Genomic DNA, 22,758 nt, shown 5'->3' on the forward strand with positions numbered 1-22,758 from the left:
CCTCCTCCATTTTAACTAAAAAAAAAAAAACCATAAACAACTTTCTTTTTAAACCCCCCATAGCATGTTGTCAAATCCTTCAAAATTTCAAACTCAAAAGTCAAATGGATGGGATTACACACTACTTGTATTTCAAAATTTTTTCTTTTTGGTTAAATTGACTAAATTGCTCTATCAATTACAATAAATCGTGTCTTTTAAGAAGATATCTTCTATATCAATTGCATGTAACAAATCTTATACAATGTGTGGATCTTACGAATTTATGGGACCCATATACTATAAAAGGTTAGTGTATGCATTAAATACAGTAAATCATTCGAGAATTATCCATATACCTTTATAAAATAATTTAGTATAAGATTTATAAAATGACCTACATATTATCCAAGAGCCAAAAAAGATTTTTTATTATTTTTTTAATCTTCAATAGCATTAATTTGGACTTTGGCAAAGAAGTAGAGCTCATTTTCATTTTTCTTAAAAGGAAGTCTAGGGACACAACTTTTGTGTCACTAGTTTGAGTTGATCAATTGTGAATTGTGAAAAATAAAATGTATTGGGTCAATGTGAAAGTAATTATCCACTATTCACAATTGAATATATCATCAAGTTGTGACAAATAGTGTGATAGTAGAAGAACGTTTTCTTTATATTGCATAATTCTTCTCCCCCATGTAACAGAGAAAATTTAAGAATACAATTTTTGTGCTACAACTTTTGTTACAATTTGGACATAGTTCACTACTCCATTACAAATGATTGAGAAAAAATAGTAGATGCATGTGAAAATGATAGTTCACTATTCACAATCGATCACTTTAATAAATTACATTAAAAGCTGTTGGTCCTATCACAACTGCTCACAATAATACAACAACAAGATTAGCTTTCTTACAACAGGAAAAAAGAGTTACATCAACTGTTGTTGAAACTGAATAGTCGCTCTCATGAAATTGAATTGCAGTGCATGGAAGATAGAAGTACTAAGTTACTTCAATAGTGTATTGCATCAAAAAAAAATTCTACCATAAAGTAAAAAAAGGAGGAAAAAAATTTAATGCAGAGTTTAGTTTTTCAAAACAGAAATTACCCATTAAAATTTCTGTGGAACGATGCATATACAATGAGTAGAGGTGCTGATTTATAGTTCAATGACCAGAAAAAGTAGCGGCAGATTTTGGTGTAAGATGAACATTTTTCCAATAATACACATTTCAACATATGGCTACAAACTACACTAAACATCCACAATTATCAAAGACACTTCTGCAAAAGAAATTGGAAACACAATTTCCCCAACTTCATACCCAATACATAAAGAGACCTTAATCAGAATTTTACATAATTCTGAACCAATGTTTGGGCTCACTCGTGACCCGACCGAATCATTGCCCAAATAACCCCCTCAAAAAAAACCCAAAAACTAACAATAATAAAAACTAAAAAAAAAAAAAAAAAAAAAAAAAAAAAACCTCCATCTATGCCCATCATTCAATCAATAATACAATTACACAATCCCATCTACTAAACCATAATCATAATTAATAATAATAAAACCGGTTCGGTTAATTAAATTGTTTTTAACCATCAAACCCGGTCTGGCTCCAAACCGCATCCCGCACCCGCCTCAAGTCCCGGCCCTTTAAGGTCCGGCCCACGCCTTCAAAAACCGAGGTGGCCGCCATTTTCTGGCTGCGCGCGTACTCACGCGCCAGGTACTCGTGCGGTGGGACCATCTCCGAGTCACCATCCTCGTCCAACTCGTGCAGCGACTCAACCGAGCCGACCGGGAGTATCTTGCTCCAGTCCGGCACGTTCACCGGCGCTGACGAAGCCACGTGCCTCCCACCGCCACGCGCGGCAGAAGAAACGCCGTCGTTTCCGCGGTACTGGTGCACGACCCTGGACGACGACGACGGAGCCATCGTCGTAGAAGCGGTATGATTATGATTATTGGCCATCATCATCGACGACGCGTCGTTCCCGTCGAAAGCCAAAGACAGCCCGCCCACGTGGCCGTCATCCCGTGGAAACCGGCGACGAAAGACCCCGTTGGCGCGTGGACTCCAGTCTCCCTGTTGGGAATTGGAACTATGGTCATCTCCGAAGTTGTTGCTGTTGTTGTTGTTGTTGTCAACCATGGACCAAACATCCTCTTCCCTGAGCTCCGAACTGTCCGAGCCGTTTGAGCCTTGTCCGTTGCCGTACACACCACCATAGCTCCCAAGAAGTCTCTCGCTACGACTTGTCGTCAATTTCCGACCCTTGGCCATATCGCATGATGGTATCAAAGCCCAGAACCCGGACACGGATTCGGGTTTTTACCCGGATTCTGTAATAATAAAATTTAAAAAAACAAAAATAAAAAAAGAATAAAAACTATATTATAACAAACAACATGGGCATAAATAAGCTCGGGGTTTGGAAGAATGAGGAGGTATATATAGCCAAATTTCAGTTGGTTTTTTTCTCGAAGATGTGTGTGGTCCCCACTTTTTTTTTTTTTTTTTTTCATTTCATTTGAATTTGGGATTCATTTTGTCTACATTTCATCACCACGTAAATATACTTTGGATTTTATGGCGAGAATAGAAGACGCCAAGCCAAGTCAGTCACTTAACCAAAAAAAATTTAATGCTACTAATAATTTTCTAAATCCAAAAAAAGAGAAAAAGAGCGGTAAGTAAGCTTTTTTACTTGTTGCCACGCACTTTGGAATCGCGTGAGAGTGATTTGTATGCCAAAATTGGAGTTTACTTTGTTTGAGCTCTTATCACCCTTAACAAATAAGGTAAGAAAACAATGAGATGACTCCGTCCTTGACAGGAATTTTTTTTTTTTTTTTAATAAATTTTAGTCCTGTTTGGTACATCCATTCAAACACATTTTTTTCAATTTTTAAATAATATTATATATATTTTTACATACTTTTTTATCCACACGTATTTCCACACATATTTTTAGTTTTTAAATGCATTTCATCTGTTGAATTTTTCTTGCTTTAATTGATTTTTTTTATTAAAGTATTTTTAAAATTATTTTGACAAAATAGTACTACTTTATAGTTTATACCTTCTTAATCATAATCGCGTTTTTACTGTCAACCTACTTTAAGAGTCTGTTTGGATACCGTTTATTTTACTGAAGTTGAAAACTTATTACTGAAAATACTGTAGATAAAGGTAAAAGTTAGCTGAAATAGTATAGTAGGGCCCATGAATAGTACTAAAAAGTACAGTGGGGTCCATGAATAGTAGCAAAATAAGCTGAATAGTGAAATAATTTTCATTTTTCATTGGTATCCAAATGGAGGCTAAATCAAACATTGTTTATTTGTGGGTTTTAGATGTGAGGGTTTATTGATTTTGTTATAATATTCGATGATATAAATATTAGATTTTCAAATTTTAAAAACCAATTTAGAAACAGTATTAAACTTTGAGGATGTTAAAGTGATTGTAAAAAAAGAAAATAGTAGTTTAAGTGGAACCCAAGATATGTATATTTAAGACATATGTATTCTAATAATAATTAAGTCAAATTTTAAAGCAATAGTAGTTTATTCTTTGTAAAATTAATTGTCAAGTCACATAAAAATAATTGATTGATGAAGTCATCAAATTATGAACAAGTAACCGATTATAGTATAATTGACCATTAGATGTATAAGAGTTATTCTTCTAGTAAAAATGTAAGTTAGTTTTTTTTTTTTTTTTTTTTTTGAGAAAGAAAAATGTAAGCTAGTTTTAGAGACTTAAAACTTGTTTATTTTTACTTCTTTAGTCTTGATATTTAGCATTTACTTTAATTTTCTTTGGCAAATAGCATAATAAGAATATTTACTTAAATATATATAAAATAAAAACAAAAGGAATGCATTATAAAGTTTAGAAATATATGTATTCTAATAATAATTAAGTCAAATTTTAAGGCAAGAGTAGTTTAATCTTTGTAAAACTAATTGTCAAGTCACATAAAAATAATTGATTGATGAAGTCATCAAATCATGAACAAGTAACCGATTATAGTATAATTGACCATTAGATGTATAATAGTTATTCTTCTAGTAAAAATGTAAGTTAGTTTTTTTTTTGAGAAAGAAAAATGTAAGTTAGTTTTAGAGACTTAAAACTTGTTTATTTTTACTTCTTTCTTTAGTCTTGATGTTTAGCATTTACTTTAATTTTCTTTGGCAAATAGCATAATAAGAATATTTACATAAATATATATAAAATAAAAACAAAAGGAATGCATTATAAAGTTTAGAAATAGAGTAATATTAGAGATTTTTTTTTTTAAATTTTTTTAGAGAGTTTCAACCTATGGTTTTGGTGTAGGCGGGGATTGAACCCCAGATCTCTTATTTAACTATCAAAAACTTTACCAATTAAGTTAACTAGAACCCACATATTAGAGATATCATTAATTATACTATATAGAGTTTACAAATTAATAAAGAGAAAAGTTAATGAATGCCCTAAAAACATTGGTTTAGGAAATAGTTTTAAAAAAAAATTTATAGGAAAAGAAAAAAGTAATTGACTTTTTAATAACTTTTTATATTTCCATTTAAAATGGTATAAAACATTTTTTAAAATGGTCAATTAACAAATGTCTTAAAGGAACTTGTTAGTCGAACCCATAAATATATCATTAGTCAAACAAAAAACAACCTAAAATTTTCATTTATTAAGTTGTTAAGACCCGTCAATGACTCAATCATATTAATTGACATTTTCCTTAGAAATGTCATATATGATGTATTTATATCTAATTATCTACAATAGATAGCAATTATTTTACACTACCTTTAGATAAAAGCAACTTAAACATTCATTTATCAAGTGGTTAAGAATTGTCAATGGCTCAATCATATTGATTAACATTTTGTCAAATATGATATATGCATATCTAATTATCTACAACAGGTGGCGATTGTTTTACACTACCTTGAGATTAGATAAAGATTTATCCACATCAGCTTTCATTCTCTCCTCTCATAAGAGGGACCCCACTATTTAATCCTACCCTGTTTGACCACGTCAAATGCATCTAATCAGGGACCCACAGTCCACGAGGATACACACATACTAGACCTCCACACTATTTGTCCTCTAAATATCCACCACGTGTACCGGGTACCTATCAATGCCACGCGCCATTACAGTGACCGTTTAAAATTTTAAGGAAAAGAAAAAACAAAACCAAACAAAAAAGTTTTGGGGATGTTCACTTGAACATTGCTAATGATAGTGACATTAAATTAACACTGCATATACTTCTCAAAAAAAAAAAAAAAAAAAAAATAACACTGCATATATAATTAATGGTTTAGGATGTAATCTTTGATTATGGTTAAGGTTAAAATAATATGAAAAATTTAAGTATAATATCTTAGTTGCTGTTTTTTAGGTTTTTTTTTTAAAATTCAGTCATGTGGTTACTTAACTAAAACATACATTTCTTTTTTGTGAGAAAAATCTATATGACAAAATCCTAAAAGAAGAATCTAAAGAACAGCACTTAAGTATGGCTCAAAATAATATAATATTCCAACTTGAGTTTTTTTTTTTAATTGGGTTTTAAAAAAAAAAAAAAATTAAAAAAGCAAAGTCTTCCGTGATAGCCACATTGGACGGTGGAGAACAAAATGGTAGGGACGAAATTTTAGTGTGGGACCCACAAATGCAAGTGTCGTTTTGTGTGACATATAAACAAAACAAGTTGCCTTATCACCATTCATTGTCAAAGATATCACAATCAAAGCTAAGGCCCAAAACCCCATCCATGGGTCTAATTTTGTCTAAAATCTTACTATTATTTTGTTATAGCACTTTGGTAGCTAGGGGCTTTGATTTCATTTGAGTATTGTTTTTTTTTTTTTCACTTTGCCTATAAATGTTTTTTTTTGGTTGGTTGGTAATTGATATATGATCATGATGGTACTGTAAAGTGCCACTTGCGTGCCATCAAAAAAAAAAAAAAAGTGTGCCACTTGCGTGGAGGTATTATTGAGGACCCCACTAGGGCCCACTCTCACTTATATTGGCCTCATTTTGTGGAGGTGGGACCCAGACTTGCCATGACCGACTTGTTTGGGACCCACTATAAATTTGTTGGGTTTGCCAGATGCGGGCCATGGCCCAACTCTGGCTACTATTGGACCTATCATTGCTATCAAGTATCCTATGCTTGCCTACCATTTTTTTTTAATCCAACCTTTGCTTTTCACCCTACTAATTACATAATAAAAAAATTATACTGTATAGGGTCCCAAGAGTAGTAACCCGTATTTCTTTAATTTTTTATATATTGAATATTATAGAATTTGAATCTATAATAATTAATAGTTATTATTAAGTCAAGATATTAATGTGTTCATTTTTTGTGTAGACTATATTTGATTTCAGATCATTTATTCAATGATAAAATATTTAATTTATTAATTTAATTAAAAGTCATTAATTAAGCTAAGCTTAATAACGTAAGATTACAATTGGGTTGGAGCATTAAAGTGACTGAATGTATGTTGTGATCGGCTAAGGGTGAAATGTGGTTAGTCTGATAATTTGTTCATTACTTTGTGGAGTCAATTTTGAACGTGTCCCCTTGCCCCTGAGTTAAAGGACACCCCACCCACACTAAATGAGTAGCTATCTTACAAAAAGAAAGTCATTAAAGAATTTAAATCTTGAATCAAGATTTCACGGATCTCCATTTTCATGGGATGGAGGTGCATGTCATTAAGCCCAACGACCATTGGTACTACTACTGTAAGTGAATATTTGCACTTACTTTTACAACAATCTAATCTCGTAATGGGATATGGCATGGATTTCTGATGAAAAGGAGAAAAAAGAGAGTTGCTATTGATTCAATATACAAAGTTAATTTGCACCAACTGTAATTTGGATTTGCCATTAGTGATTCAATGACGGTTATTAAAGTATATTCCCGCCACTTTGGAACAATCCAATATTATATTATAGGAATACAATTAGTAGTCCTCATCATGCTTCCATCCAATATTAGAGGAACCAATATGATATTAATTTAATCAAAGTCATAAAAATTAAGGGTCCTTGTTAACGGGTACTTTTACAGTATTTATATATTTGCTAATGAAACATTTTTTAATAAAATTAATATGAAAAATATAAAAAGATGTAAAAAATAATTAGGTACTTTTTTTTTTCCATAAAAAATTTAGAGATATAGTTTATAAATCAATATTTTTAGAGCATGAGTTAAATTTTTCCCAAAAATTAATAATATCTTATAGAGTTTTTTCCCCCTCGAGCAGACCTCTAATATTGCATGACCCACCACTTTTGTCATCCATGTCAAAGAGCCACAAAACCACCACAATCAGAAGCTGTTTACGTGATGCATTTCATTGGATGTAGCTTGGGCACAAAAAAACAAGATCTGGGTGTGTGTCAATTCAATTTTTTTTGTGGAATCAGAATCTCACCTGCTAGCTAGCCAGTAGCCACACCACACCACCGTCATTACACTCCAACCCGGCAGGCCCTAATACCCTAAATCAATAAACAAATGAATAAACGAGGCACAAAGGTATGTATCTCCATGTGATATCATGGTTTCCAGGTTGATAAAATTCAATATTTTTTTGTGTGGATGAAATGAACCCCATTTAGCCTTTTTCTAAAGCAGAAGAGAGTACAACCCATATATTATTAAACTTACAAGTTAGTAATAAAATAACGTCAATGGCTGTTTTTAATTGTTTTAATTAGATACACGGGATCACAGGGTTTAGTAATGATTGTACTAGGATGGATCATAGAGGGTGTTATTTTATTATATTTGATTGGTTTTGATTCAGTTTCTTTTTTTAATGTGCAAAATGTCATACCCGTCTGATTAGTTTAACATGGGGTTTCTTGTACTGAAGTATCAGAAAGTTTTTGTTGGAGGCTTTGTCGGATTGTGAAGCTTATGGTTGTCATAGCCAATGAACTTTGATTCTTGGCACGAGCTATTCTATACATTGTTGCAGGGGAAATGGGGTCCATTGGTTCTAGAACAAAAGCTACAAAAGCTATAAAGAAAGAAAGTCATTTGGCATTTGGGTTCTCTCATCTTTTATTGTATTGTATTATATATATGATAATTCATACTTTCACAGACAGCTTATTAGCATGGATCTCCAATCTATTGGGTAAAGATTCAACAGGTCGGTCACCCATCTTAATAATACATGAAGCCACTTAATCAAGCATGATTTGGGTTCAGGTTGTCCAACATAGTGGAAAAAATAATGAAGCAGGAGTACTAGTCTCCATCAATAATGGAAACAACATATATGCAGGGTTGTCCAACATTTATATGTTTCTTGCAGAGGTGGATGGCTACCAGAGGATTTGGGTTGGCATGAATAAAAGAGCAAGAATTTATGGGTTACATAGCTATTATTGGTTTCATTAGTACATGAATGTTTGGTTTATCTTTCATATTCTTTTTGGCCTTTCTGAAATAGCGGTCAGATTTTAATAAGTTAAGTTCAAGATCTTGTTAGAATAACAGATAAGAATAAATTCACTATTTCTTAAAAGTTTAAACTTTGAACTAAAGTGATGATGATGTATCTGTATGTAAAGGTTTTTGTTTATGTTTTAAATTTAAATTTAATTTTTTTTTTCTCTTACCATTGAACTATGCATGTTTTTTTTATTCCTCCTCAGTCCTCACCTAACTTGTCTCTATCAACCTCATTTGTCTTCTTGAGAAACAAACTAACTGTTAAACACAAGCATTCCTTTTCTCACGTGAGGTAAGTATTTTTCTCTCTAGAGAGAGATTTTTCTTCTCACACCATGGCTGAGGATCAGTTAATTCACAGTGTCTATTTGCAATTTTGTTAGAGTTCAGTGGGATCTATTAAGTGTTTTCCTATTCACATGATGGTTTCAGATTTTATAAACAAATTGCAAGTATCACCTTGACGGAGGAGGAGGGAGAAGTTATTAAGGTTTGGGTTACATAGAGGGAAAGGATATTGGAAGAATGTTCCCTCAGTTTGTTGGGGAGATTTCTCATAGCACGAACTTTCAACTAGCGTGCGGCCAAGGCTTTGCTAAGGTGTGTGTGGAGGATGGGCTCGGATTTACGCATTGTTGATGTGGGGGATAATCATTTTCAATTCAAATTTACCATGGAGAGTCAGTTGAAGTGGGTGCTAGCAAATGGTCCATGGAGTTTTGAGGACCACCCTTTGGCATTACAAAGATGGGAAAGAGGTATGACAACCACTTTGGTTAGATTCACTTCAATGCCAATGTGGATTCAGGTGTGGGGTTTACCTTTCAATTTGTTATTGGAGGAGGTGGGTAGGGATATTGGCAGTGGTTTGGGAGAAGTATTGGAAATTGATTTAAAGGTGTTTTCGTCTGACAAATCTCGCTTTATCAGAGTAAGGGTGGAGTTGCCATTGGATAAAGCATTACGTCGAGAAGCAGTTGTTGCCAACCCTGAAGGAGATAAGGTTTGTATTGGTTTCAAGTATGAACATTTAGTTGGGCTCTGTTATCAGTGTAGTCGGATTGGTCATGAGGTTAGGGATTGCTCTGTTCAAAGGGATCGACAATAGGGAGGTCTTCCTTATGGGGAGTGGTTGAAGGCGGGGTATCGTAGAAACTATGGTAATGCAAACAAAGTAAGAAGTAGCTCGGGGCAGCGGGATGATGATGTCCAAGCTAATCAGGGGAATCGCGTTTCTTCACAATGGAAGGTAAATGAGCAAGGTAATCCGGCTATTGGAAGTGGAAGTGGGAGTACGTCTTTAACTCAGTTGGGCAGTTTACCTGAAGGTGGTAGCTTTGACGGTGCTTCAGCAAATGGTGGTGTTACAGTTGATAAGGGTGCAATCTTGAAAGTGAAGAAGCACGTCCCAGATTTTGAGGAGTTCATTACGGAGATTGATCGTGCTATCCAAATCGATTCAGATTTTTCAAATTCAAAAGCAACTCCAACTGATTGCGTGCCAGATAATAGCGAGATTTCCTTTGCCTTGATTGAGGTGGTAGTCATAGATGAGGATACAATCATCCTCAATCGTGACTTAATGGGGAAACAAGGTGAGCAAATATCTTCATCGAGTTTTGAGGGACCAGAGATATGTTTTAAGGTTGGTTGTGGTAACGAGAAAGGTAACAAGAGTAATAGTAAGGGTCGACCCAAAAGAAGTGGTAGTAAAGATAAGGGTGTGAGTCAATCCATGCATAGCCCAAAAGTAGTTGAGTCTGTGGAGAAGTTTACAATTGGAAGCCCGAAAGTAATGATGAATTGGAAGAGGCTTACATCAAGACCTCATACTCTTATTAATTCTTCAATTGTTGACGTGGAACTTGGGCAAAAAAGGAAGCAAGTAGAAAACATGAATGAGGAGGTTACGGTTGTTAAGGGAGAAAAGAAACATAGAACTGTGGAGTATGAGCAAGATGTTATGTCAACTATGGGATCAGCGGAGGTTGTAGGGCAAGAAGACACTCCTAAGATGAAAAAAAAAAAAAAAAAATCATCACTTTGATGTCCATGTAAATTAAGAAGGTGTCGTTTGGCATTTTTCTGGTTTTCTTGGCATCCAAGTGAAGATTCACATTTCTTACAGTAGTTTTTTTTTTTTTTTTTAATTATTTATTTTTACGATGTAATTGTACTACTCTAGTGTATGCTAGTGTTGCAAAAGAGAATGAGAGGGTCACATGAGTCAAAAGAGAATGAGAGGAAAATTGAACATGAGTCGCAGAGTAATATTATCATAAGAGTGAACCACACCAAAGGAATTAACTCAAAGCAAAATTGTGAACAACCCTATTGGTTGCAAATTGCAGGTGGTAGGATCAGTGTTATCCACAGGGCATGATACTATCCTATCCTCTACCCTCTTTTGAACTGTTATTTTCACGTTGGGCCAGCCATCACTGGAGTCATGTGTCCCATCTCTTTGAGGACTTGATGGTGCAACAAATTGTGTACCACCTTGAAGAAGAAGAAGATTCTTGAAAAACCACATCTAAATATCTAATCTAGTTACTAACTAGTAACTTTTTGAAGTTGTTTAATTAACTATCAAAGTTTTCAAATCTTTCTTGCTATTTTTCAACGATCTCAAAATCATGGTGGATACAAAATCAGCAAGACTATTACCTTCCATGGCAAATGAGAGTTAGAATTCATAATAGGGAAAGATTGTTTTTAAAGTCTTACAAGAGTCATTGTTCTTACCTCTTTTTTTGGCTGATATTAAGTGGGAGAGAGATTAGAATCCAAGTTCTCTTTACAGGTAGAACTAGATAATACTACTGAGTGACATAACTCTGCTAATACCAATTATTTGTTACAAGGTATTTTCCCTCTCTTCTTTTTGGATAGTCTAATAGCTTTATCTAGTGGTGTGCTACTAATTAGCTTGCAATGCATTAACTATCTCACCACCACACTATCTAAAATTGTTCAATTAGTTTACGATATTAACTTCTTAATAAGATCAAGAGTCTTGTAATATAGTGGTATTATTTGATTTTCTATATGATAAAAATAAAGGTTCAAATCCTTCTCAATTGCCACTTGTTATAATAAGAAGAAAAAAGCTTATCGATATCTATGTTCAAAACCAATTTATCAGATTAGGCTTATATTCCTACTATTCTCAATCTCTTAATATAATTTTGTTGCTTTAAAATATTAATTTCTCAACACACACCCATTGTTGAAAGAATCCTACAAATAATCAATTAGCTAGGCATATATTCCTACTATTCTCAATCTTTTAATATAATTTTGTTCCTTTAAAATATTAATTTCTCAACACATACCCATTGTTGAAAGAATTCTACAAAATTTTCCAAGACAATGACTTATTAATATAATTAATGGTAATAATAATATATATCTTCATATATTTGTTTTCCTTGTTTCTGGTTTGTTTATGTTTTGATTTTGCAGTGGCTTAGAGTCAAACAATTACATGGCGTTGTTTTATATTCTTTGGGGGAAGGTGGAGGACCCAGAGGCTGTTCCTACCACGTCCAGGTTTGCCAATGACATCCTGGTCTTCTTTCATTATAATATAAAGTCAATTTTTCACCCTCAATAAGCTAAAATGAAATCAAATTCTCTTGACTTTCAAACCTTTCTTCCCCCACAATATAGATTCCTTCTAGTTTTATCTATTCAACAATTATTTGCGCCATTATAACCGCTCTGATTATAAACATTTACAAGAATCTTGCCCTTCCAAGAACTGAAAGGGGATCAAGTTGTTTAATTAAGGTATTGCATCATCTCTATCAACCACCCTCTCTAGGGGTCCATTGATTGTCCTCCCCTTTACGCTTTCTAGTCAGCTTGAACTAAATGATTCGTTCTTCTCATACAGTCCTAGACAATAAGTAATTATGTATTAATTGTTTCCATTTTAATATTTCAAATCAATAGAAAATACAATATATCAAAGGCGCAAAGTTTGGAAAAGAGGCATGGTATCTTGGACCCTTGATGCATTTGATTCACTTGTAAATGTGCAAGCATTTGTAACTTTCGTTAACGATTTTTAGGTCAAATAATATATCTTAGTGTTTTCAACAAAAACATCAAAGTTCAGATTTAAAAAGAATTTAACTGTTACGCGTAACTATTGCCAAATCTAAAATATGGTATGTAACTTCATAAGTCAAAGACCTAGGGATACCCTTTTTAGATTGGTGTGAGGTCACTTTCAGGATGTAACAAGTAATGTAGTAGTCTAAGTTACAGAAATAACTGGTACTATTACCTATAGTTGCAGTGACAGTTATTGAAATCATATCTTTAGGTTTAGGTATGTAGTTATTATAGTGGTTCTCCCACTTGCATAATATATATGATTGTAGTTTTGGCTCAGGTGGCAAGTCCATTTCTTGGTCAGATAGGTTCTGTAGTCTGTACAATAATGATTGTAGCACTATAGCGCTTGTTTGGCTGAAGGAATCCAGTGTATGATTTGCTTGGCATCTCATTATTTGATTATTGTGTCACCAGCACCCAAGAAATCAAATCAGGGTCATATATAGATATAGGTAAAAAATTGAAGCCCTCTAAGAAATCTATTCTGATAACGAATTGATTAAGTATACATCACACGTGAATTAAGCATCCTAATTATGTTTGCCATATTTATTTTGTTTATCTTTCAAAGGATTTGACTTGCAAAATCTGCAAGCCCATACACGTTTGTGGTGGCAGCACACATCTCAATATCTCATACAGGATCGATTGCATATGTCGCACATGCAATGCAATGCAAGATGATGTAGTTTGTGGTCCAAATATCAGCAATTCAATGCATTCTTTTGCAAACCTGAATAAGATGAAAGGTTGAAAACCATGCACATACAGTTCTAATGGGGGAGTAGTTTGGTTCTTCAGTTAGTTTTGACTGTTAAATTTAGGCTTAGATTTTTCTCTATCTTGACTTCAGATTGTCATCTATAATCTTGGTTTAGGCCTAGGGGAGTTCAGATGTTTGGACATATTATAAGAATCTGCTTTCTAGATCAGCTTTGCAGATAATTGGGTCTAAGGTTAATAACTTAATATTTAGGGGTGAACGGTTTGGGACTAAACTATTAGTAGAGTTTTTGGGCTTAGGAGTTAGGATTTGAGGCTTAAATTTACTGCTACACCTGCAAAACATGTTAATTCAATTGAGAGAGAGAGAGAGAGTTAAGGTGGTTTGGTCTCATTAGTTTACATTCATAATATAAGACCTATAGACAAATATTGTAATTTTAAAAGTACTGTAGTATATGGTATTACAGTTTACAATAGTTTAATCTAGAATATTATTCACAACTACATTATAGAGGGTCTAATTGAAGAGAAAGTATCTCTTACGTCCGTCTCATACTCCAAATTAAGGAGTTAGTAACTTAATATAATATATAGGGACATTAATTGATCAAAAAGTTTAAGATTATGGGTTTGAGTCCAGATATGTTATATTAATTTCTCAACTTCTCTCATTTCTCTTCGCATGAGATTTCTACTCACGCATATTTATTCAACAGTCTCTCTTTTATGTGTGAGTGACAAGTGTACACCTAATCATTCTAATAGAAAAACCATTCTTGAAGCAGTTATGAATCCACCAATTTACTAAACCCACGTCAAGAATTCCCAAGACTTTGTGAACCAACCGCTCAGTCACCAAGGCGTAATCCAAACACGAAACTTATTTGAAAATATCTCAAAACAGTACAATACTTTCTTAAAAAATATATATAGTATAATAACACTAATTGGAGTGGGTAAAATGCACAGGTAGAATATTTGATCAAGATCCATGAAGAAGAACCAAGTAATTATTGCAGGAGAAATTTTTGTAGCTTCATTGGTGTCAGGTCATTTTCAATCTCTTATTTTATGACGTAGTTGTCTGTGATAACTGTAACTGTTGGTCTTAATCGCAGTGACAGTTTAACAGAAAGCATATCTTTACCCCTCCTACTCCACTTGTATAATGTAATGCCAAACTTGTGGTTGTAGCATGTTGGCAAGTCCATTTCTTGAACAGGTAGAGTTTTCTGCAATCATGAAAAGTAGCACTATTGCTCGTGTTTAGCCCTGAAATATGACTGCAATGATTTGTTTGGCATCTTATCGATCGCATAAGATTGCAAGAAATGTTAGGGATATATCCATTCTTACACGTCGCTTATGTGTCAATTCTTGATTGGATTTCAAATTTACTAATTACGTGAGAGTAGCACTATTGCTCATGTTTAGCCTGAAATATGATTGCAATGATTTGTTTGGCATCTTATTGCGTAAGATTGCAAGAAATGTTAGGGATGTCAAAATTGTGATTCAGATCAGAAAGCAAGAAAAGGAACGAAGCAAAAGAAGAAAGAAGTGCAGGGATGAAAATCTGATATAAACGACAGCTTAGCATTGTAGTTTAGCTGTACAGTGTAGCTTAATAAAATGCTGTAGTTTAGTGACTTGTAGTTTAGTGATCTATTTAAGTGTGAATTGTTCACACGTGACTCAGCTGACAAGCACAAGTGTTGTAACTGTTTCCGTATTGTTAGGGATATTTTACTTGCTCTGTTTTTCTGTATTTAGTCACAGATTCATGTACAGATTCATTCAATTGAGTAATATACAAAAGTTTTTCTTCATTCTAGAATTCTCTCTAGCTTTGGCTTCCTTTCTTCTTTCAATACTTGCTCTCTGTACTTTCTTATAGATACACTCATTCCTACACTTTACTTATGTGTCAACTCTTGATTGGATTTTAAATTTACTCATTACGTAAAAGCTATAAATGTTGTTAGGACCGAGGACAAATCAACATGGACTAGCTTGACTGTAAGTGTTATAATTTTTTTTTTTAATTTTTTTTTTTGGGGATGTCTGTAAATCCTTGTATTGTGTTTATCGCATGAGACCATTTGGATACTAATAAGGCTTATCACTACTCAAACTCATAATTCTCAGATTCACAAGTATAATGGGTCGCAAAGGCTTCAATAAACTGGCCTAATATAAGGTGAAGATCCTTGTACCTAATTTCGTTAGGCCAAAAACCACTCCTGTTTTGCTTTACGGCATGAAAAAGATTTGTGTGCTGTTCTACACTACTATTATTATGTTTTATTGTAGCTCACTAGGTGTCTTTAATAATGCCTTGTTTTCAATTTGCTTTAAGTCAATATCTTGAAACTTAAATGGACACTTCCTTTTTCTAATTTGAACACCATGTACGTGCCTCTTTTTTCACAGATTGGGGCAGTTGGTGTCCACTCCTTTGTTGTTGGGAATTTTGTTAATAATAGTTAAAATTTTAGAGGCCAATGCTATTTTTCAAAGGATTAAAATAGTACAGTCTTTGGAATGACTCTTATCTTAAGAGAAAGTTACAAAGATTGTTGTTTATACTTTACTGATTACAATTTTAACTTATATGACATACTTATTAGGGTATTTAAGTTCCAACCCTTAAATATAAGATGGTGACTGGTGAGTGATTTTTTATTTATTTTTGAAAACACGAGTGTTAAGAGTTTTTTGAGCATTTGAACTAAATGGGAGTGTAGGAATTTTGAACTTGAGATTTTGAGGATCCCTTAATAACCACTAGAGCCATCCCTTTGAGTTAAGTGAGGTTTTATTAAGTTATGGTAAAAAAGAGAGTGTGAAATTCTTTCATTTCAATGAATTTAAACTATACCTTTTAATTTCAATTTTCAAGCCAAGCTTGGATTGAACTTAAATATTAAGCTCGATAAGTTCTTAGAATTGTTTTATAGTGCTTACAAAGTCAATCTAGCCCGAAAACAGGCCTTAAAAAAAGTGTTTTATATTTTCCTCACTTTCCTTTCTTAGGATCCGTTTGGATTGAACTTATTTTTACTGAAACTAAAAACACTGTAGCAAAATAATTTTTAAATGTGTAAATAGTGTCGTGGGACCCATTTTTAATGAAAAAGTTGCTGAAAAGTAGAATTTGTAGGTCTGTGAACAGTGCACAAATATACTGTTCATGGTTGACTTGGTCAAACAGTGCGGCTGGGAGAAAAAAAAAAAATCCAGAAAACGTAGCTCAGGATTCAGCGGAAAATGCTGAATCCAAACGGGCACTTAATTGCTAAAAAAAAAAAAAAAAAAAAAAAAAAAAAAAAAAAAAAGGAAGAGTTTATTAATTGAAATAGAGACAGGAACAGGCAAAATAAACCAGTTTTAGGCCCAAGCATTAGGCTTGACGTTCAGGTTGACTCAGGCCCAATTTTACCTATTTAATGCCTGCCCAGCCCTGATCTAAGTCCACAGTAAAACTAATAAAACGTTGAAAAACTATTTCCAATATTTTCCTCCAACATTGTCCCTTTTTCTTAGTGGAAAATTACATACTCACAGGGTGAAAATGCTTTTCCTCCAACATTTTCCTTCTTTCAGGGAGAAAAATTTCATACTCATTTGGTGAAAATACTTTTCACCCAACTATTTGCAACGTTTTCCTTCTTTCATAGAGGAAACTGCATAGTCACTCAATAAAAATAATTTTCTACCCTAAACTTAGGTTAAATGTTGGATTTTTATTTATCTCCAAGTTTAATAGTTTACAATTTCATTTCTTATAAAATTAAAAGGGTATTGATTTTGTCTTTTTGTCCATTTGTATTTCTTTTTTCTCAAAATAAAAATAGTTATCTAAGAGCATCACATTTCCTATTTTAGGGTAAGACACCAATCTAGGACTGAAAGCTCAAAAAACACTCCCTCATTAGACTCCCTACGGGTTCCCCATTTTAGGAAAATGCTAATGTGCTTCACATAATACAGGGAAATGTTATTCATTCCCCAAAAACTAGTATTCCCTCTTAGGGATAGCAATGGGGCGGGGCGGGGCCGAAGGATGGGGTCTTCACCCCCGCCCCGTATGATTTTTTCTTACCTCATTCCCACCCCGCCCCGCCCCGCCCCGCATGATGGGAAAAATTTTCTTGCTCCATTCCTGCCCCTTGGAGCCCCACGAATCCCCACTTCACCCCGTAAAACTCTAGTTCTTGTTGATTTGCCCACAACTATTACAAATTTTTTTAAAAATAAAACCTATTTCATCTGTAAAAAAAAAAAAAAATTACAAATAAATTTATCCCATCAAATCAAACTAATTTTTAGCAAAAAATAAATAATATTATCCAAGTGTTTAACAAGACAATATCACAATAAAAACAAAAATCTCATAGTACAAAATCAATGATTCAATGGAATATAAATTTATTTCTAATAAAGACAAAAGAAAACATTAAAATTGGTACCTTATTTCCAACCTTGCTAGAGAGAAAAAGGAGATAGAGAACCATGTTAAGTAGAATAAAATAAGCTACTAATATGTTTGCTTAAATAGTAGGGTTATAGCCAAAGGCCTCGTAGCTGAATTGGCACCTCCCCATGTACAAAGTGCTTGGGGGTCTAGGGGGGAAAGGGTTCGAGCTGTGGGGTTAGCAGCATGTTGTAATTATTTCTCAAAAAAAAAAAAAAAGTAGGGTTATAGAGTATGAAAAATTAATAATTTAACCCTTATCAACGCAGGGCCGGGTGGGTTGAAGCGGATTTAAAAAGTCTAAACCCATCCCGGCCCCGCCCCATAATGCGAGGCTAAAATCACACCCCATCCGTATCCCACCACTTTTGTAGGGCGAGGAAAACCTGTACGGGGCGAAGCGGGGAGGGGCGAGGCAAAATTGTCATCCCTTCCCTCTTTCCCAATTTGTTTGTCCTATTTCAAAAATCCAACTTTTTAAGGGAACATCATTTATTGTCTTGTCTGCTGTATAAAAATGTATAATTTTCCAAAATTACCTTTAAATAAATTTATCAAAAATGGTTTTAGAAGTAAAGTAAGGGCATAATAGGAACATTAGTAAATTAATGGTTTTTAATTCTAGAAACAGGATAATATTTTGGAATATTCCAAAATGAAATAGAGGATAAACAATTTGGGATGGAGGGAGTATATTTTTTGTATCTTGATTATGGAATTAAAGAAAAGAAAAGTGAGAGAAATTATAGAGAATGAATGAAGAGAAAAGTAGGTTCTTTTCCTAAAATAAAGAGAAATTTTTTAAAAGCTTTATGCTAATGCTTAAGTAGTTTTTCTTTTTTTTTTTTTTAATTCTCAAAAAAAAAAAAAGTAGTTTAAAAATGATAAGGAGGATGTTAGTAAAGAGGAGAGATGTTATGTCAACAATATTTTCACAACAAATTTTAAATAGTAGGTTGTTATTGGTTGTTATGGGAGGGCAAAAAAGTAATTTAAATTGTAGATTCAAATTATAAACAATAATAACTTACCACCTAATATTTGTTGTGGAAATATTGTGGATGTAACACTTCTCAAGTAAAAAGTAATAGTCCTTTTATCCATAACCTAAAATTTGGCCCATCTATCATGACAGATTGAAATGTTGAGATGATTTACAATAAATTTAACAACAAATGGACCGCAAGATAAGATTGTTACCTATTAAAGTTTTTATCGATAAAAATTTTAACTTATAAATAAAGGATGAAAATAAAACTTAAAACAAATGCATGAATTTATTAGGGATGACAATGGGTGGAATAAGGGGTGCCCCATCCCCACCCCCTCCCATTTTCAGGGTGAGAAAAACTTACACTAGATGGGAGCATGACAAGTTGGGGGCAGGGTGAGTTTGAGGTATTTTGTCATCCCTAATGAGGTGGCTTCAATATTTATGAGGTAAAGTTGGAAGAGTAAAAGTAAGTGTTTTAGGGAAGTAATGCTACAGACACAAGAATTTACAATAGTTAAGTTGGTATGTTTTTACTAATTGTTATTAGGACCTTCCACTGACATCATTTTTATATCTACCAAATACCAATAACAACTTGCAATATTGAAAATTGTAAATTGTTTTTGGCTGAGGTTAGACTTATTGAATATAATATATACAAACAGAATAGATTATAATATCTTGCATTTATAAAAAAAATTAAAGTGAATGTATAAATAACTTAAATATATATCAAACCAAATATATATACACACACTTGAGGCGTGACTGGGTGTGCAAAACACATCCTAATCCCATCACTCCTTTTGGAGCTAAAACCCACACAAGATAGAGTAGGACATGATGAATTGATGTGGACGAAGAATATTGGCCATCCCTAGAATTTATTAGTGCAAAATAAGTACAACCTTATGTTATTGTTTATCATTTAAAAAAAGAATAAGTTATTTTTAATGGCTCCTTAGAACTTGATAGATAAGAAAATAGATTCCAATTAATACCTAACTATAATAGGAACTAAATTTAACCTAAAAATGATTAAAAACACATAAAAACAAGAAAATAAATACCCTAAACCTAAAATAACGAAAATTAAAAAAAAAAAAACCAAAATTAATGAATTACAAAAATTAAATTGTAGATTCTATCGTACATCTGTAACAAAAGTAAATCATAGTCTAAATTTGAGTGCAAGTAAAGTAATTGTAATTATGTAATTTTTAGTTTGTTTATTGTTAGTTTAAGATTTAGTATCATAAATGCTATTCAATGAGTTCGTTGTAACATAGACATCTTAGTAGCGAAGATGTAAACATTAAGGACTTTCCACTACAGATGTATGCCTTTAATTCTAAAACACATACTACCGCATGTCTAGGTGCGATGCCCACTCCACAAGTATAAGTTCTTGTGGGGTGTGGGGGGTAAGGGCCGGAGTTCAAGTTTTCAGGAAAAAGTTTTACACACATATACACTTAGATTATGCTAGAATAGAATTATATCTTGTATAAAAAAAAAAAAAAAAAAAAAAAAAAAAAAAAAAAAAAATCATTCCGAATCACATTAATCTCTCTCACTCGCAGGCTGATGTTAGTCCAAAGCAGACTGCACATTAAGGCCTTCAATATAATAGTTGCAACCTCTCAAAAGCTCAGACCAAAAAACGAAGAATAAATACATAAACCCTTCAACCATTACGTGTGTAAGAGCATCCACACCAGCTCGTGTAAACTTATCATCTATTTTACACGGAAAAAACTACTTTTTCTATTTTACACATCTATTTTTACAAAATATCCACATCAGTTCATCTATTATACAATATATTTTATATAAATAATATTTTTATATTCTTTTTTTAATATTATTTTACCTACCCGTTTCTTTTTCCAATACCTCCTTTTCTTTCTTCTTTCTTTCTTTTTCCTTATCTCTGCCGTTTCCTCTTTCTTTTCTTCCTCTTCTTTCTCTCACGATCAAAACCCAGAAGCACCAGAGCAAGAACTCCATCAACACCACAGCCATCACAAGCACCACAACGCCTCTCCAATCCACTGATCTCCATCTCTATACCCATTTCTAAATCAACTCTCCCTCTCGGTCTAATCCACACCATCTCGGTTACAAGCACCGATCCACAGCTCCGATCAGGCAAGCATCGATCTCCACAACTCTGATCCATAAGTACCGATCTCCCTAGCTCCGATCCACAAGCATCAATTGGATCTGACCAGATCAGATTTGACCGAGATCTCCTTAGCTCCGATCCATAAGCACTGATCAGTTAGTGTATCTCCCTACCTTCGATCAGGCTCCGATCAGGCAAGACCCATACCCACAAGCTTCGATCAAGCAAGACCCGAGCTCCGATCGTTCCAGTCAAGCACCGATCGTTTCGATAAGCACCGATCTCTCTTTGTTGTTTGTTCGTTTGGGTTTGTTTGTGTATGGGTGTGTTTGTGTATCTCTATGTTTTTTTTTTTTAGTGTATCTCTGTGTAGATTTGTCTGTGTAGATGTGTTTGGGTTAATTTTCAGTTGATTTTGGGTTAATTTTCAGTTGATGTGTTTGGCTTAATTTTTAGTTGATTCTGGCATGCTGGATTGTTGTAATGGTTGGGGAAGAGAAGTAGTTTGATAGAGGAGAGAGAAAATAAAATAAAAAAATCGTTTACACGGTGAACAGTAACCATGTATATATACACAGTTACTGTTCATTTACACAACCGGGTGTATATTTTGCACAATTTTACACCCACTGATGTGGGTGTTTTTTTAGCCAAAATGTGTAAAAATGGCTGCTTTATGTATTTTGCAAGACTATCCATGGACTGATGTGGGTGCTCTAAGCTTGTAACCTCACATCCTCAGACCGAAAGAATTAAGAATAAATAAGTATATAATTAAAACCTTAAACTATACACCTATATATATAAGGGTATTTGGACAGACAATATGTCGAACAAGTGGCTAGAATAATAATAATTTTCATAAATGAGAATGCAGTCTTGTGCTGGAGAATTTGTACCGAAGGGTTGGAGCAATAGTAATTAAAATTTAATTTGCTGCACTTTCCATCAAGCCAGCCTGTTGGTTCAATGTGTAGCCAATAAAAATATTTTTCCATCCTTTTTTTTTTTTTTTTTTTTTGAGAAGAATATTTTTCCTCCCTAAACTTAGGTTAATGTTGGATTTTTATTTATCTCCAAGTTTAATAGTTTACAATTTCATTTCTTATAAAATTTAAAAGGTATTAATTTTGTCATTTTGTCCATTCGTATTTCTTTTTTCTCAAAATTAAAATAGTAATCTAAGAGCATCACATTTTAGGGTAAGACCCCAATCTAGGACGAAAAGCTCAAAAAACACTCCCTCATCAGACTCCCTACTAAATCCCCATTTTAGGAAAATGCTAACGTGCTTTCCTTAATATAGGGAAATGTTATTCATTCCCCAAAACTAGAATTTTTTTTTTTTTTTTGAAATTAAAGAAAAGAAAAGTGAGGGAAATTATAGAGAATGTATGAAGAGAAAAGTAGGTTCTTATCCTAAAATGAAGAGAAAATTTTTAAAAGCTTGATGCTAATGCTTAAGTAGTCTAAAAATGGTAAAGAGGAGAAATGCTAGTTTTCACAACATTTTCACAACAAATCTTAAGTGACAGGTTATTATTGATTGTTATGGATGGACAAAAAAGTAATTCAAGTTGTGAATTCAAATTATAACCAATAACAACTTTCCATCTACGATTTATTGTGAAAGTATAGTGAAAAAGTTATGGACGTAGCACTTCTCAAGTAAAGAGTGATAGTCCTTTTAGCCATAACCTAACATTTTGCCTATCCATCATGACAAATTGAAAAGTTATAAATTTAACAACAACAAATGGACTGCAAGATAAGATTGTTACCTACTAAAATTTTTATCAA

General features: G+C 33.3%; 1 protein-coding gene and 1 long non-coding RNA gene across 2 annotated transcripts; one reads left to right on the forward strand and one right to left on the reverse strand.

Moving 5' to 3' along the window:
• Positions 1-1,168: 1,168 nt before the first annotated feature.
• Positions 1,169-2,416, reverse strand: LOC115988631. Its single transcript, XM_031112211.1, has one exon. The coding sequence runs from the start codon at positions 2,274-2,276 to the stop codon at positions 1,584-1,586; it is 693 nt and encodes a 230-aa protein (XP_030968071.1). The 5' UTR covers positions 2,277-2,416; the 3' UTR covers positions 1,169-1,583.
• Positions 2,417-11,118: 8,702 nt separating this feature from the next.
• LOC115992773 lies at positions 11,119-14,786 on the forward strand. The gene is made up of 2 exons (XR_004092648.1): positions 11,119-11,372; positions 11,974-14,786. It is a non-coding gene; the product is annotated as an uncharacterized LOC115992773 (long non-coding RNA).
• The last annotated feature ends 7,972 nt before the right edge of the window (positions 14,787-22,758 follow it).

Source organism: Quercus lobata, chromosome 5 (assembly GCF_001633185.2).
Source record: "Quercus lobata isolate SW786 chromosome 5, ValleyOak3.0 Primary Assembly, whole genome shotgun sequence".
In the NCBI taxonomy this organism is placed as follows: Eukaryota; Viridiplantae; Streptophyta; class Magnoliopsida; order Fagales; family Fagaceae; genus Quercus; species Quercus lobata.